At 38.3% G+C, this 19,033-nt stretch overlaps 1 protein-coding gene across 4 annotated transcripts in view; it reads right to left on the reverse strand.

Moving 5' to 3' along the window:
- Positions 1-19,033, reverse strand: part of HIPK3 (homeodomain interacting protein kinase 3) — a 91,192-nt gene that overhangs the window by 19,688 nt on the left and 52,471 nt on the right. For all 4 annotated transcript variants that reach the window (XM_045893929.3, XM_045893931.3, XM_054511996.2 and 1 more), the window contains exon 3: positions 4,712-4,835. In XM_045893929.3, coding sequence (XP_045749885.1) covers positions 4,712-4,835 — 124 coding nt within the window. The remainder of the gene's footprint in view (positions 1-4,711; positions 4,836-19,033) is intronic.

The raw sequence follows: 19,033 nt of genomic DNA on the forward strand, positions 1-19,033 counted from the left end.
CACATTAATAAGACAGTATACCTACAATTAAGACAGGAAGGGTTGATTCAAGCACAGGGCAGCCTTCTCTAAACACGCATACCATTTGTTTGTGTACGAATGGAAAGGAAATGCACATATGAGAAAATATGACATGTAAGAAATTCTCAACAAGGTCAGGGCCTAGCTGTAGAATCCAAAATTCAAAGAGGAAATTGCCTTGGAAAAGCTTTAAGAAATAGATGATAAAGATGATTAAAAAGCTAGAACACAAACCCCATAATGAAGAATTAACATAATCTGCATTATTTTTTTTCCTGGTGACTCAAATGTGGCTTTTAAGTATATAATAATTATAAGTCTACCGCTAATTCTTTTTCACCTCCTTTGGGAAAAAGAAACCTGTTATTGCATTAGAAGGTTAAATAAAGGTTAGATATAAGACATACCAATAAGAGTAAAGAAAGAGGTAAATTACAATAGATTTCATACAAAGTCTTTATTTTTGTAAATGTTCCATGTGCACCCAAAGCGTGCATTCTGCAGTTCTGCACGTAGTATTGGATGGAGTACTCTATGCCTGTGACACTAAATCAACTTAGTTAATCACGGGCTCAAATCCTCTACAAACTGATCATGTTTCTATTTTTGCTCCATCAATTATTGAAAGAAACGTGCTAAAATTTCTAATTATGATTGTGGGTTTATCTATTTCTCTTCTGGTTCTGTCAATTCTAGATTTATATTACTTTAAAGTTATTACTACATGTATAAAATATAGAATTGTCATATGTTCGTGTTGAACTGAACTCCCCAAATTAATTGGCTAAGCTTCCCCTCTTTATAAATAATGCTGATGAATCTGTAATGTAAGAATACTTCTATTGTTAAAAGCAATGTTATTAATAAAAGCAAAACAGGAAAAAAAAAAAGAATATCTTATACAACATACATTCTGAGAAACATCTGTACAAAATGTTATCACAGGGGGCGCCTGGGGGGCTCAGTTGGTTAAGCGACTGCCTTCAGCTCAGGTCATGATCCTGGAGTCCCAGGATCGAGTCCCGCATCGGGCTCCCTGCTCCGCAGGGAGTCTGCTTCTCCCTCTGACCCTCCTCCCTCTCATGCTCTCTATCTCATTCTCTCTCTCAAATGAATAAATAAAATCTTTAAAAAAAAAAAATGTTATCACAGGACAAACTGATCAACTAAGTTCCTGGATCCATCCCTAGAACTCAGTCTGGAGAGAGAGAACACCGGTGGAGGTGGATGGATTTGAGAAACTAACATAAAGACCATAAAACCCTCCTCCAGGGATAGCAGAGAGGCAGTGGTAGGGTGAAAGTGAAGTCTGGAAGAGGGCTGGAGCACAGACTGGAGCAGGGTTTAGTTGGGCCCTTTCTTGAAAGTATCATTATCCATAAGGTAGTGTAGAGGTGGTCCACTGCTAACAGCATAGATTCTGGATTCAAACTGCCCGGGTTAGATTCTTGGGGCAAGTTACTTAACTTCCCCACACCTTGGCTTCCTCATCTGTAAAACAGAGGCAATAGTAGTATGCACCTCTAGCAGTATAGGGTTGCTGTGAGCATTAAATGAATTAATGAAAGTGTAGGAACAGTTTCTGACACATAAAAGAGCTCAGTAAGTAATAATAATATTACCATTACCCACTGTACTGCCACTGTAAGAAAAAAAAAAGTTTAAAAATAAAATAGCAACAGCACCCCAATTAGGTGTCCAAGAATATCAGGGCAGCTGATGACTGGAACAGGGAACAGAAAACAGATAAAGGCATACCCTATTGATGGCCTCTTCACATCCTAATTAGACAATCATAATCCAGGAAGCTGGTGAAAATCTATGAAATCCAACCACATTAATAAACAGACTAAAGTAAAAAACAACCAAAAAAACACTTACATGAACATTTTAATAGATGTATAAAAGCATTTGAAAGTCCAAAACCAATTTAGGATAAAAAAAATAATTAGAAAATTAGGAATAGAGGGAGTTCCCTTATCTTGAAAATAGACATTTATCAAAACCTATATAGGACACATCACATTTGGAAATGAGTATATAAAGTCTAAGATTGAAATCAAAACAAGAATGCTTACATCATCACTCTTATTCACTTCCACTCAGATATTTTGGAAAATAACTTTTAAAATACCAAACTAATAATTATGATGTAACTATTGATGTTATATGCTAATATATTTTTTAATCATTATATTCTCTTGGAATTAAAGTACTATACATTCTGAAAATACTGTTAATATGGATCAGATTAACACCTGTTCCCAGTTTACAAAACAAAAAATCTATCATGGAACTTAGAAAAAGCTTTGATCAGGGCTTTGTCTCAAATGACCATTGTGACTTTCGACAAGTCATTTCATTTTTCTGGGCCTCAGTTATCCCTTTTATAAAATAGGAAGGAATAGTAAATAGATAATCTGCAGGTCCTTTTCAGTACTAATGTCAGGTGTCCAAGACTAGAACTGTAGACGTCCCAATCCAAAGTACAGCAGCAAATCAATCTGAAGTTGCCACTAGATGGTGTCCTGCTCCAGAATACCATACATGTCATAACTTGGTAGTCCACAAAACCAGAGGTATACTTCTAGCATTTGACTGGAACTTCAGCCTTCAGCAGCTAAGAGACTATGGGACTCTCCCAACTAGATCACCAACTCTTTCAAAACTAGCACCAGTCTAGCATCCACATCAAAGTTAGGTTGGTAAAAAGCCGAAGGAAACCAGGATGTATGGAAAATGTTACAGAAACTACCTTCTAGAGATATGCTGAACATGGAGGATGAAAGGTAGAGACAGACTACAGGAAGCCTAGCATAAAAGAGGTGGTTTATGGGTAGAAAGTCTTTGTAAGAAGATAAGAGATTAAAGTTAATGATAACATCTAATCTAATAATTAATATTAAATGACTTTTAGGCTCATCTCAGCAACACGTAAATCACCAAATTCATAACCTCGCATACCTTTTTTTTTTTTTTAATTTATCTGAGAGAGGCACGGGGTGGGGGGCAGAGGGAGAGAGAGAATCCTGAAGCAGACTCCGCACTGAGTGCAGAGCCCACCCAACACGGGGCTCGATCCCATGACCTGAGCTGAAACTAAGAGTTGGCTGCTTAACCAACTGAGCCACCCAGGTGCCCCCTCATACCCTTTTTGATACAGAGTTAAGCCCTGAAAATCAGAAATAAGGCACATTTTATTGCTACAATTATGTCATGGTTGCATTAAAATGTTCTTTTTTTTTTTTTTTTTTTTAAGATTTTATTTGAGAGAGAGACTGAGAAAGAGAGAGAGAGCACGAGAGTGGGGTGAGGGACACAGGGAGAAGCAGATTCCCCATTGAGCAGGGAGCCCAATGTGGGACTCGATCCCAGGACTCCATGATCATGACCCGAGCCGAAGGCAGACACTCAACCAACTGAGCCACCCAGGCACCCCAAAATGTTCTATTTTCTATTTTTTCACTAAAAGTTAAATAGTATATCATTTAATAAAAATATTTATCTACTAGAAACAAAACTGCTGTAAGCATTTTGTTCATTTTGACTAAAGTTTTCCACTAAAATATGAGTATATATCTCTCTAATAAGGAAGATGCTATGAAACTTTTTCAAATACAGATTAAATTTATAACTACTCCAAAAAAGAACCTTGGTATTAAAACTAAACAAAACAAAAACACAAGAAAATAGCAAACAATATTCACTGTCTAATAGCTTAGAGAGGCTAATGAACGTAACTGAAAACTATCATGGGAAGTGTTTAATGGGGGCGCCTGGGTGGCTCAGTCAGTTAAGTGTCTGACTTCAGCTCAGGTCATGATCTTGGGGACCTGGATGGAACCCTGTGTCTAGCTCCCTGCTCAGCAGGGAGTCAGCTTGTCCCTCTGCCCCTCCCCCTGCTCATGCCCTCTCAGTCTCTCAAATAAATAAATAAAATCTTTAAAAAAAGTGTTTAATGAAGTAATTTGCTGGATTCTACAGAGAATCATTTAAATAATGTTAAACTAGATTTCCAATGTCACTCAAAAACAGCTTAAAATACTAAAGAGGGTTCAGGTGACTGAAGTATTTAAGCCCAATAATGGTTGCTGATTTAAGATCAATAGTTATGATGCTTTTATTCCTTGAAAGTGGCTGACATTTCATCCATCATCAAAGTCTGTCACCCAAGGGTAGCTTTATTATTTAAATGGACATAGTCCAGCCCTTTAAAAATGTCTAAAGAATAAAAATAATACAAAAAAGTGTTTTTGCAAAACTGGTTTGGGGGCCTGTGGACTGTACCTTTATGAAACCTTACTTCAGCTGTTAAAGTTTTTAAAAACCAAATACAGTTTTGAGATCTTGAATTTAAATTCCCTAAGATCTCAGATTTTGTCATTTTATTTTAAAGATTTTTTGGGGGGGGGGCAGAGAGAGCGAGAGAGCACAAGTAGGGGAAGCTGCAGGCAGAGGGAGAAGCAGGCTCCCCGTTGAGTAGGGAGCCCAACGTAGGACTCGATCCCAAGACCCTGGGATCACAACCTGAGCCCAAGGCAGATGCTTAACAATTGAGCCACCCAGGCACCCCTTGTCGTTTTATTTTAAAAAGATTTTCATGGGTATTATATACCTGGGGAAATGCATTCCTATTAGTCTATTATTTTTCTTTACATTCTATCTAGATCTATCATGACAGTTTTGTTACCTGGTCATACTCCAAGGCTCCTGGGTAGAGCGGCCATCCAAGGAATAATTCTGCAATCACGCATCCCAATGACCACATGTCTATGGCTTCACAAAATGGCAACCCCAATATAATCTCTGGAGCTCTGAAAAAAAAAAAATCACAATGATTTTCCTTTAAAATTATCTTATTTCATCTGACAAAAAGTTAGTAAAATGAGAGTAGTCACCTTCTATTTATAACTCTTCACTTTTCAGAATTCTTTGAAGCCTAGACATAATCTTGAATTAAGCTTACAAGGGTACAATGAGTACAACCATTGCTAGGATAAAATCTCTATTTAACATTACAGAGAATTTTAGAAAAAGCACAGATCTTGTATTTGAGACTATAATAGATTAGAAATAATACACTAGAAAGAGAACTGGCAAACTATGAAATACACGCACTGCTGACATCAACAGAACTGAAAACCAGACATTGAGAGGTAAGAGCAAAACAAGCCCAAAGACTAAAAGTGGATCTAGGCCTAGATATTACTTCAGAAAACAATAATAAATATTCACAAAATCAGGACTGTTAGTCATCAGAAGAGACAAGACCAAGTGCAATGTATTCTGCTTTAAAAGGCAGAAAAATACAAGGTATCTAAACAGCTAGAAAGCATTTTAGCACTTGAAGAGCTTCAATTACTTGGAAAATGTATCCCATGAAAAATATCATGCCCAGATAAATTATGTGCTACTTCACATGACTTTACATGAGAAAAAGTAAGATTCTGAGAGGCTTCACATACAGCTATGTAATTCCAAAGTGAGTCATACAATCATAGTTACCCTAAACAGTCTCAAATTTAAGAGAAGTTGAAGGTCAATACAATGAATGGGTTTTTTCATGAACCACTTAAGAGTAATTTGCCAAGTAACTTTGTATTTCCTACAAACAAGGATATTGCCCCACATAACCATAATACAATCATCAAAATCAGGAGAGGAACACTGATACATCTCTACCATCTAAGCCTCAGACTCCAAGTCTGGCCAATTATACTAATAATGAATGTCCTTTATGGCAAAAGGATCCAATTCAGAACCATGCATCGCATTTAGTTGTCATATCTTTTAGAATAGTTCCTCAAGTCTTTCCTTGATTTCTATGACCTTGGCACAAGCTATTACAGGCCAGTTCTTTGTAGAATGTCTCAGTGTGGGTTTCCCTGATGTTTCCTCATAATTAGATCCGGGTTATAAATCTTTGGGAGGAGTATGACAGAAGTGATGCTTTTCCTCATGATGTGCTGTCGGGTGGCATACAATTTTGATTTGTTCCAGTAGTGATATGTTCACTTTGATTATTTAACATGGTATCTGCTAGATATTTCCACTATTGAGTTCCTTCTTTTCTCTCTCTAATTAAATATTTTGCAGGACTTAAATTTGAGACTATATGGGTAAGCCATTACTATCAAATTTTCCATTTCTTCATTTATTTGCCTATGTGAGTATAAATTAATAGAATCCTATTTTATTCAATGAGTTATAATCCATTACAGTAATTATCTATTTTGATACTCTAATTTTCCCAGACTTGACCAGTCACAATTCCCTCAACGAGCTATGCGTTCTCATTACTACTGGGTTGGCACTGTTCCCAGGCTCTCTCAGTACACATATTATATACAGTTAGACAAAATAAGGCTTCTGCTAATTTCTTTAACTGAGACTGCTAATTGTCATTATCTCCTAAAGCAGCGGTTCTCAATCTTGACTGCACATTACAATCACTTGGTCCTGGCCACACTCCATACCAATTAAATTAGAAACTCTGGGGGAGGGACTTGGGAATCAGTATTTTTGTAAAGCTCCTAGGGTGATTCCAATACATGGCCAAAGTTGAGAACCAAAGCTCTAGGCTCAAGTAGTTAGACCAATGGGAAGATTGCTCCATCTTCTCCCTATAGCTCTTCTGATCAGAATAAGTTCAAGGGATAAGAAATAATCTGTTTTGTACCACTGATGTAGGATCTGTCCAGTGAGTCCTCTCCTGGACATCTCTGCCATAATTCATACTTAAGGTATTAATTCACAAGCATTTGTTAAAAGCAAGTACGTGCTATGAGGCATAAAAGATCTTTAGAACATAGTTACAAAAGGCTTTCATTCTTTTGACAAAATACTTAGTATAGATGTATAAATGTGAATTATATTGACATAACCAAATGCTACACTGGGTAGAAAGAGGGGAAAAAAACAAGTTACACATCCTTACATATTATCATCCTTACATATTCACAATATCGTACAAAAGAAGACAGAGAAGATCTTACCCTTTTTTGTTCACTATGGTATACACAGAACCTAGCAGAGAATATGCACTCAGTAAACATTTCTCAAATAAATCATTCCTACACAGGTTGGGTCACACAAAGCAAAGCATCAGAGTTTTCGAAATACGGGTTTGAACTAAGCCTTGAGGAATAGAAGTCTAGGCAGAAAGAAAGAGAAATGGCCACAAGAGTTAATAAAGAGTATGTATTAGCCCATACTAAAAAAGATTCAAAGCAAAAAGACAGTTTCAAAGGTATGGAATAAAAAGGGATTCACTAGTGATGTTTAATCATACTAATTTGAATTCTGAAGAATTATTAAGACCAACAGATCTATAGCCATGTAAGAGTTTTATGATTATTTTGCAATATTCACTATGAAAAAGTAATGGGGTTTGAAATTGGCTATTGGAAAATTCAATGTCATATCTGGCAATGAAAGAAAAGTAACAGAATGATAGTGCCTAGGATATACAACTTAAAGAGACTGAAATTATTTGATACCTGATTAACAATAAGAAAGGAGTTTCTGTCAACTAGACAAAGAGCAATGAATTCCTTCTGTCATTTGTTACCACTGAATGAATGAGCCAAATTTCTAATTGATGGTGACAAGAATGTGGAGACATCTTTTTAAAATCCTGACCAGGACTGCATAAAGCCACTTCAAGCATAAAACTTGAGATATAGGGGCGCCTGGGTGGCTCAGTCGTTAAGCATCTGCCTTCGGTTCAGGTCATGATCCCAGGATCCTGGGATCGAGCCCCGCATCGGGCTCCCTGTTCAGCAGGAAGCCTGCTTCTCCCTCTCCCACTACTCCCCCTACTTGTGTTCCCTCTCTCACTGTGTCTCTCTCTGTCAAATAAATAAATAAAATCTTAAAAAAAAAAAAAAAAAACCCTTGAGATACAAAAGTTGTACTCAAAGAAGCAAACTCAAATTTCTCATTTTAAAATATAAAAGTATTTTAACTCCAAGTTTTACACAAACTCATTGTGTATTACTGCATCAGCTAGGGTCTTCAAAAAAGCAGATTAGATGTGCAAGAAATGTCTTGGAGGAAGGCAGGGAGAGGAAGCAGGAGCAGGTGAAGACAGCCCTCAGACCCCGAGCACTTGTGACATGAGCAAGAAGAGGGGCAAAGGGAGAGGCGGATAGAGAGAACCTCCCACTACAGCGCTGTCAGGATAAAGTCTTGGCTGGGCTAATGCAGAGTCCCTAAGCAAAAGATTACCTGCTGGAGGAGCTCCCCATCAAGCAAGAATAGTTCTAGTACCCCTATTGTGTTTGGTCACTGGCTAGAACAGCCAGGACGCATATCTGAAGGTGCAACAGCTGCAGACTCTCTGTCAACTGCGCTCCCCACTGGAGGTTCTCCTGAAGGGGAATCTGAGTGACACAATTCCATGCCTGCCACAACCATCCTCCCCAAAACTTTCATATTTTATTTTCAAATACATATATGTCATAAAGAAAATGCAACAAATTTCCTCACCACGTCCCATTTAAATGTGCCCAAACTCCAGTCTACCCTAGCATGCCATAGATACTACCATTTTCTATGCGGATCAGTGTAAAAGGTTGGGAAACAATACCATAAAGCATCCACAATCTAGATGAAGCTGCCAGAGATGTCCAACTCTACCAGCCAGTCTCACAAAAAACTTTAAAAATTAAATTATGCATGAAAGAACAATATATCCATCTGTCAGTAATGAAGAAAGCTTAGTTTTCTGTTTTTATCTTAATTGGCTCTCAAATTCTTCCCCTGGGCTAACTATATTTTTGGATAAAAATTATCAAAACAGGGATTCTAATCTGTGGACCATTCTTAAAAACAAAACAAAACAAAACAAACTTCTGTCCTACTCCTAAAGGAAATTGTTCCACTTCTTTTTTCATCTATCCAAACTCCCTTCTGAGCACCTGTAATGTGGCAGTGCTAAGGCTGTAACAGGGAATAGATAAAATTTGTACTTTGGAGACCAGGCACCATTAAACATGTCTACTGAATGGAAAGTATAACAAAACCTCTTGTTTACCACTCTATAAATAAAAACTCACAATTAGAAGTGTCAAACCCACAAACTAAAAAAATTAGGTCATATGGTAACAAAGGCAATCTATAGCTAAAATGCTAGTTTCCTTTTTTATTATTTTTTGTCACGTGCTTTTAATCAAATGTATCAATATTCATTAAGAATAAATCCTTTCTACTCTTCTAAAATCCTGAAACACTGATATAAAATATAGTAAAGTGGGTAAGATGAAAACAAATTTTTTAACTACATAAACTGAACTCTGGGGACTTTTGCCAGAGTAAAAGAGACTGTTGGCAGTCGATGCTTCAAATAAGAACATAGTGAAATACTGTCATTCAGAAAAGAAGACAACTATTAATGGAACATTTTATTTGCTTTACCTCATCTTTATTTACTTTTGTAAGTTGAAAATTCAATTACTGGCAGAAGAAACCCAGCCCTGTTAGGAAAAAGGGTATCTCAGTTCAGGAATTCAGTATGTCTAGCTCTAGGAACAATTACATTTTTTTAAAGAGGGGGGCAGAGGGAGAGGGAGAGACAGAGAATCTCAAGCAGACTCCCTGCTGAGCTGGGAGCCAGAAGTGGGGTTCAGTCTTACAACCTTGAGATCAAGACCTGAGCCAAAATCAAGAGTCAGACACTCAACCAAATGAGCCACGCATGCACCCTAACAATTACATTCTTTTTTTTTTTTTTTTTAAGATTTTATTTATTTATTTGACAGAGAGAGACATAGTGAGAGCAGGAACACAAGCAGGGGGAGCGGGAGAGGGAGAAGCAGGCTTCCCGTGGAGCAGGGAGCCCAATGTGGGACTCGATTCCAGGACCCCGGGATCATGACCCGAGCCGAAGGCAGACGCCTAACGACTGAGCCACCCAGGCGCCCACAATTACATTCTTATAACAGAGATGCCTTGGGTCATCACTCCAAATGTCATTAAACTATGAACTCATATGATGATTTCATGGCCATCAAGAAAATGTTGATCATACTCTTAAACTTATAGAGAGTGAGTTTTCTTTTTGACATAAAGAGAATATAATGGTTAGGCCAGCGTGAATATCTAGTCTGCCTAACAGCTTCACTTCTCATTAAACTTAATTAGCATAATGCTGATACACTTCAGCTTCTGGTGAGTCTAGTGGCAGAACCACCCAGGTCTGGTCAAGTCTAGAACACTAATCAAATAATTTCTGAAATGCCAAGCTAAAGGCCAGAAGGTAGGTAACATCACTCACTAAGACTGAGAGGTACAGTCATCCAGGCTTCTCTTGATGAAACTTCTATACCAAGTATTTATCTACACACTTCTCTCTGCTTTTGACATTAAAAAAATACTAGAGAAATGCACACAATCTTGGAAAAGGTAAATAAATGGTAAATTCAATAAAGATAAAAATACTAAAATGACAATAGTCTTTTCTAAGGTAGAATATGAAGAAGGCATTTTTTTTAAATAACAGTATTACTAAGCTATGGTATGATTCAGTGGTTTTTAGTATATTCACAGAATAGCGCAACCATCCCCACAATCAATTTCAGAACGTTTTCATCATCCCAAAAAGAAAACCCTATATCCATTAGCATTTACTCTCTATTCCTCCCAAACTCCTCCATCTCAGGCCACCACAAATCTACTTTTGGTCTCGTTAGATCTGCCTCTTCTGGACGTTTCATACAAATGGAATCATAGAAAGTAATGTTTTGTGACTGGTTTCTTTCACTTGCATGTTTTCAAGACCGCAGTGTGTGCCAGTACCTCACTCACTTTTACTGCTGAACAGTATTCCATTGCCTGGATATCCGTATTACTTAGCCACTCATCAAGGGATAGACATCTGAATTTCTTCCACTTATTTTGGCTATTATGAAAAATATGAAGTTAACCAAGAGAGGCCATATATCAGCTCACCACACTGCGGAGCAAGAATATACTCCAGTGCTGAAGGTCAGAGCAGAGAGGCTGCACACCAAAGACAAGTACCGCCTCAGACAGAACTGGCCGGTACAGGAAGAAAATGCCTTTGATGGGACAGAAATCCAAAAGGGAAAGGAGAGTACCAGTGTTAAAAGAACTACTGATTTTTCCACTTTGTTCAACGCTGCTGTCTTAATAACTGAGTTAATCTTGTGCTACCCCTTTTCAGACCCCTAGGGGCACTAAAAGGAACCTTCTGCCCATATCCTGGAGATCCACTATACAAGAGCGTGGATCAGAGGTGCAATTCCCTTCAGGTGAGGTTCATGAGAACGTCATGCTATGCTGGTACTAAAAAACTGCGAATCTATGCACAGAAGCTCGGGGAAGACAAATTTTGGAGTCTGGTAAGGAGGCACTGATTTCAAACAATGAAAATCATCTAAAGAGAGCTATATTTTTAACACTCAAGAGTAGGCACTTAGCTCTCCCTCAAACAGCAAGTAATTTACCTGAGCCTTCACATTTTCATTTTTTAAAAGATGGGGTTCTACCACCCCTATATTCTCCAAAGATTACCTAAAGGACTAATCTTATACTTTTACCTATAAAAGAATGTGTGTAAAATGTAAAACGGTATATACATTCCTCTAATTTATTCATCCTCCCACTGTCCGAATTCACACCTCCTCTCTTCTCAAGCCACCACCTCCTCCCTATCCTCATTCCGGACTGTTGTCCTTGCATCCTACTTTACTGGAAAAAAAAAAAAAGAATTTGAAACTTCCACCTTCTCATCACCACATCTACTAGCCCACTTGCATCTGTCAGTGCTTCTATCTAAGGCATCGAGGCTCACTTACTGAAGTATATCACTCCACCAATTTCCCACGCTCTCTCTCCACCCAGCCCTCTCTTCAACTCTTTCTCTCTCTCCAGAACCATCTTGTTTTTACACTGTCCATTAGCCATCACCCCTTTCTTTTCTCCCCCTTATGCCAGTCCTCGAAAGCACTGTTTAGAAAAGCTGCCTCCAATTCTGCCCCTGTATTGAATTTACTCTAATCAGGCCTTCATTACCCCATCATTCTACCAAAATAGCTCTTGCCAAGGTCACCATCAGCCACTGCATTGCCACAAACTCGGATTTACTGGACTTGCAGCGTCTGACACAGCTGATTATGCTCTCCTGCTTTAAACAGTCTGCATTTGTCTTCCATGACACCACTCTGCTCTGCCCTTTACACCTCACTAGACTCCCTTCTCAGATTCCTTTCTAGTTCCATCTCATTTCCACAACCTTTAAATTCTGGAGGCTCAGGCTTTGGATATCCATCTTCTCTATCTACATTCACTTCCCTTAGGTGATCTCATCCAATCACAGAGTTTTAAATAGCATCTCTATACTTAACACTCTAAAATGTGTATCTCCAACCCAGTGTGTATCTCCAACCCAACCTCTCTCCTTACCTCCAGACTTAGGTGTTCAACTGTCTACTCAACATCCCTTTCTTGAGTGCCTATTAGATATCGCAAATTAACACATTCAAAAAGAATTCCTAATTCCCCCCAATCCACTCCTTCTCCATCTCAGGAAATGACAACTCTATCCTTAGTTTCTCAGGCTCATAACATGGGCAAATCAAACTTGACTCTTCTTTTTCTCTCACTTCCCACATCTATCATCAGATCCCACTGACTCCATCTTCAAAACAGATCCAGAATCTGACCATTTTGCTCCACCTTTACTGCTGCCACCCCAATCCAAGCCACCATCACCTCTCATTTGGATAACTGCAAAAGCTTCCTAACTGTTCTTCTTGCTTCTGCCCCTGTCCTCTCCCATCTATTCTCAACTTTGCAGCCAGAGTGGTCCATTTAAAACACAAGTTGGACACATCACTCTTCTCTTCAAAATCCCCCAACAGCTTCCCATCTCAGAGTAAAGTCAATTCCTTACAATGGCCTACAAGGTCATACATGATTCAGCCCTTACCTACATCTAATATTTCTTATCACTATCCTACCTGCTTGCTCTGATCCACCCACACTAGCCTCCTTACTGTTTCTAACCACAGTTCCTGTCTCAAAACCTTTGCGCTTATCTAGGAGAAGATTCTGGGCAGATGGAATAGCAGGACTTAACCTCTGTACTATTACTTTGTGTTTCTGCTCAAGGACCATCTTATTAGAAAGGCCTTCCCTGACCACATTAAATAGAAAAAGTAAGCCCCTGCCAACACATAAACTTACCTCTCCTCCTTTACCCTGCTTTATAGTTCTCGATAGCACTTGCCACAACTAACATATATATTTGCTTATTATCTATTTTCCCTTCCCCACTAGAATATAAATTCCATGAGGGCAGCAACTTTTTTTTTTTTTAAATTAATCTCTATACCCAATGTGGGGTTCAAACTCATGACCCTGAGATCAAGAGTTGCATGCCCTACTGATTTAGCCAGCCAACTGCCCCAAGGATAAGAATTTTAATTCTCTCAATGCTATATTCCCAGCACGGAGAAAACTGCCTGGCACATGGTAGGCACTCAATCATTATTTGTTCAATGAACTAATCAACTAAAGGGAGCTATTAGCATACATTAATTTGAAAATGCTAAGAATATTTTTGTTACATCAAATACATGAGCCACACAGGTATCAACTGAGAGACTTTTACACGCCAGCCACTTTGCATTAGGGACAGCTGATATGTTTTGACTCTAGGAAAAAAAAAAAAAACCACCACCATTTACTGAGCTCTAACAATGGGCCAGGCATCATGGAAATAACTTTTAATGCATTATCTCATTTAAAGAAGTGTTCTGAAAAACAGATTTCTGCATTCTTCTTCTGCTCCAAGATATAAAGTGCTGGTAAACAAAATGTTCCACGTAAAACAGAAGAAGCCCTCAGTTGAGTACAGCCAGCCCACAGAATCATGAGAAATAATAAATCATTGTTTTTGAAGCAACTAAGTCTGGAGTTGCCACACAGCAACAGATAAGTGATACACTGCCCCAAGTTACCCAGAAAGTGATGGAACTAAAGATTTCAAATGCCTGATTCCAAAAGCCTTTCTCTATACCATATACCCTTAAATTATAAAATCTTTTTTTTTAAAGATTTTATTTATTTATTTATCTGACAGAGAGAGAGACAGCGAGAGAGGGACACAAGCAGGGAGAGTGGGAGAGGGAGAAGCAGGCCCCCCGCCGAGCAGGGAGCCCGATGCGGGGCTCGATCCCAGGACCCCAGGACCATGACCCGAGCCAAAGGCAGACGCCCAACGACTGAGCCACCCAGGCACCCCAAATTATAAAATCTTTTGACTGAAACACAAAAAGTCAAATAGAAAACCTGGAAATTAACACCAAAGTCATTTTAGCAATTCAATTAAAGTTATGCTCTAGTTTTATTTCCCACAGAACAGGAAAATACTAACTGATCTATGTTTTCTAATAGTTACATAACATGAGAAAACGTCTGTTATGTGCTTTTTTTTTGATTAACTGGTCTTTAGCTTTCCAGGACAATTAAAAAAAAAAAAAGATCTTGGGGCGCTTGGGTGGCTCAGTTGTTAATGTCTGCCTTCAGCTCAGGTCATGTTCCCAGGGTCCTGGGATCGAGCCCTACATCGGGCTCCCTGCTCAGTGGGAAGCCTGCTTCTCCCTCTCCCACTCCCGCTGCTTGTGTTCCCTCTCTCGCTGTGTCTCTCTCTGTCAAATAAAAAATAAAATCTTAAAAAAAAAAATCTTGCTGCCATTTTTTAAACCAATTTTTCATTCTATATAAATCCTTTAGGAAATATATAGTAACAGCAATAACATCAAACAGTTACATAACACTATGAACCAGGCAATGCTCTAAGTGCTTTAGAAGTATTAACCATTTGATAGCCCTGCTAATCCTTTTAAAAGATAAAGAAATGGACACTAGAATAAATAATTTGCCTAAGGGCCACACAGTTTATGTCAAGGTACAGCTGGAATTCAAAGCCAGGTTTAATGACTTCAGAGTCCACACTTGTAACTTTTAACTACTATACTTTAACATAAATAATTCCTAGGATTACTGAAACAATCACACTTTTGTCTTACTGGAAGTTCTCCCACTCAGATGCTATATTTATCATTAAAAGCGTTCTTCTTTTCTCTTTAAACATATCACCTTTGATTTTAAGACTAACCAGGAAATGTGAAATATAAATACACTTATGTAAAAGAACTTAGTTGACATTTTACTCCTTTTCCTGATCTTTAAGCATTTACTCATCTTAACCATAAATAATCTTTCACATTAAATACACAGTCATCTGCTAGATACATCTTAGTTAAAATAAAGCTCTTATTTTGGCAGATACTGTGTTCCCAAAGATGACTGTAATATCCTTTTACAGAAACAATTAGGAAATGAGCTCAACAGTAGATATGACCAGCTACTCCTAAGTACCAATTCAACATCACGCACTCAATAAATTCTTACATGTCAAAGCCCTGTACCTAGCAAAAGACAGCAAAGACCTAAAGTGGTTATAAAATGCAAGCATCAGTAAATGTGCGTTCGTACAAGTACAATCAATCTAGGAAAGGATACACACTCAAGTTTTACCGGCAATTAACTCCGAGTAATCAACCTGGCAAGGGGGGAGGGAAAAGTATACATCTCCACGATATTTTGTTTTAAGATTTATTTTTATTTATTTATTTATTTATTTATTTATTTATTTATTTATTTATTTATTTATTTATTTAAGAGAGGGAAAGAGTTCATGTGCAAGGGAAGGAGCAGAGGGAGAGGGAGAGAATCTCCAGCAAACCCTGCTCTGAGCGCGGGAGCCCGAGGTGGGGCCCAATCTCACCACCCTGAGATCATGACCTGAACTGAAATCAAATGTTGGAGGCTCAACCGACTGAGCCAACCAGGCGCCCCTCACAATGTTTGTTTCTAAAAGAAGCACCTCATAATATACAATAAAAAACTAATGTTAAAAAAAATTGTCAGTCACCTGGACTTTATAGGAATTTCACGTTTCTAATATTACCATCAAATTAGACCACATAACCGGTGTTAAGTGAACCTTGTTTCCTTTTATTATAAGGAACAATCTTCTGTTGAGAGTTTCTGAGGTAGGAATACACTGCCTCTGGAAAGAAAGAGCACTGGAGCTACATCTTAGAGCCTCTCTGTCTGTAGGGAAGGCTGTGAAAGAGATTCTTGTAAACACAACAGGGGAACTTACACTGGAGGGACCTCTAACGATCCTTCCGAATCATAATGCTACTAAAATTTATGAAAATATCAAAGAACATTTCTACAATTGGAACTTTAACAGAAGGATGACTGTTAAAATATATTAGTGAGTTAATTTCCAGCTTGATCAGCACTCTTTTCAAAACCCTGCAGTATGGTGCTTTTTTTAAAACAACCAACAAAAAAACCTCAATGCTCTGAGAAAGGCAAATAAATTTCCACAGAGACAATCAACCACTTTTAGAAATATTTTTCTTTTTTAAGTTATGAATGTTTTTAACATGATAAAAAAAATTTGTCGCTATAGGCAATAATATCACTACAGAATACTAGATAATCACAACAACTGTTTTTATGACTGGAAAAGCAAACTATTCAATAACATGTGTAATCAAAGTACACACTCTTAGAATAGACACTCATTCAAATGTAGCTTAAGTCATGGGCTAAAAATATCACAATTAAAAATATCCTTATTGCAAGGCCACTTAATCCTTTAAGTATGCAGGACAATGATCCAGATCAAAGCACCAAGTACAAAGAACAGCAATAATAATAAGTAATTTCAAAACCTAGTAAATGTGAGGTAGAAGATAGGAGACAGCAAAGATTTAATATTCATCACCAAATATGCCAAATGGGATTTAGAGCCCAATGTCCAAAAAGATGGATACAACAATAATTTGCGTATCTAAGACTGAACAACAGCTAATATTTTGTAAAGATAGGTAGGGCTCAGAAACATATTCCATTTATAAACAGCACTACATCTTCCATGTTTTATCTATCAAGAACAGTGGCAAGATGACCGAAAATTCTCATGATATGGAAGAGAAAACAGAGAAAATTATTATTAACATATATCGAAAGAGAAGCAAAGGAGCTGAGTTTGGAGGGGAATATGAAAAATATCTGTAGGGGCACCTCGGTGGCTCAGTCGGTTAAGCGTCTGCCTTCGGCTCAGGTCATGATCTCAGGGTCCTGGGATTGAGCCCCGCATCAGGCTCCCTGCTCCGCGGGAAGCCTGCTTCTCCCTCTCCCACTCCCCCTGCTTGTGTTCCCTCTCTCGCTGTGTCTCTCTCTGTCAAATAAATAAATAAAATCTTTAAAAAGAAAAAAAAGTATCTGTAAAAAATAAAGGAAAAACATTAACAACTGAGTTTGAATGTGTCTGTTCTTTATGTTTGGTTACATGCTATTGGATGAAAAAATCAATATGTAACTTACATTTGTATTGCATTTGTATTTTACAACCTGTTCAAATATTTTATTCTATGAGGTAACAAGATAAATGTCGTTATCCCTATTCTATAGGTGATTAGGAGGGAAGTATGAAACAATCCAAGATTTCCTAAATTTAACTATGAGATATCTTTAAAGTTATAACGTATCATCAGTAGGTGCCAATAGAAGCTCATAATCTATAAGATATATTTAAACTAAATCAGGGGCGCCTGGGTGGCTCAGTTGTTAAAGCGTCTGCCTTCGGCTCAGGTCATGATCCCAGAATTCTGGGATCAAGCACCACATCGGGCTCCCTGCTCTGTGGGAAGCCTGCTTCTCCCTCTCCCACTCCCCCTGCTTGTGTTTCCTCTCTCGCTATGTCTCTCTCTGTCAAATAAATAAATAAAATCTTTAAAAAAAATAAAATAAATCAGACAACAAAAAATATTTAATTGCAATAAATGATGCAATTTTTTTTAAGACTTTATTTATTTGACAGAAAGAGAGCAAGCGAGCATGTGAGTACAAGTAGGGGGAGCAATAGAGGGAGAGGGAGAAGCAGGCTCCCGGCTGAGCAGGGAGCCTGACTCAGGGCTCAATCCCAGGATCCTGGGGTCATGACCTGAGCTGAAGGCAGACGCTTAACTGACTGAGGCAACCAGGGGCCCCAAATGATTCAATTTTATAACTTCATAATAATTACTGAAAATGACAAAAAATGTTTATTGAACTTTTTTAAAGATTTATTTATTTATTTATTTGACAGAGAGAGACACAGCGAGAGAGGGAACACAAGCAGGGGGAGTGGGAGAGGGAGAAGAAGGCTTCCCGCTGAGCAGGGAGCCCGATGCGGGGCTCGATCCCAGGACTCTGGGATCCTGACCTGAGCCAAAGGCAGATGCTTAACGACTGAGCCACCCAGGTGCCCCTGTTTATTGAACTCTTAATAGGAGTCAGATTCTATGCTAAATGTTTTACACTCATTATCTCATTAAATCCTAACAAAACCCCCTGAGGTAGGTACTGTATTATCCCATTTTAGAGATGAGGAAACCAAAGTACAGAAGCAACTTTTCAAGGCAGAGCTTGTAAATAAACCTACGCAGTCTGAGTGAGAGTCCAAGCTCCTGAACACCACACAGATAAATCATCTTTATTTTATGAACTATTACAAATGCATTATTTAATTATAGGACCATATACCTATGCATTAATAAGCAAGTAAAAGGTTAGGCATTGATTCATCAGATGATCTTACACAATCTGGTGGCACTCTGGAACATACCATTTCTTTCTTTTTTTTTAAAGACTTATTTATTTTTGAGAGAGAGTGCATGCATGAGGGGGGTGTGTATGAGCAGGGGGTAGGTGTATGAACAAGGGGTGGGGCAGAAGGAGAGGGAGAGAATCTCAAGCAAACTCCCCACTCGGGACTATCTCCCAATCCTGATATTATGACCTGAGCCAAAATCAATAGTCAGACATCTGACCGACTGAGCCACCCAGGTGCCCCTGGAGCATACCATCTCTTAAAGGCCAATAATCTTCTAACAGGCAAATAAAGTACTCCTCCCTTACC

Source organism: Mirounga angustirostris, unplaced genomic scaffold (assembly GCF_029215605.1).
Source record: "Mirounga angustirostris isolate CCGP_5_RB_7025 unplaced genomic scaffold, mMirAng1.0.hap1 SCAF_13, whole genome shotgun sequence".
Classification (NCBI taxonomy): domain Eukaryota; kingdom Metazoa; phylum Chordata; class Mammalia; order Carnivora; family Phocidae; genus Mirounga; species Mirounga angustirostris.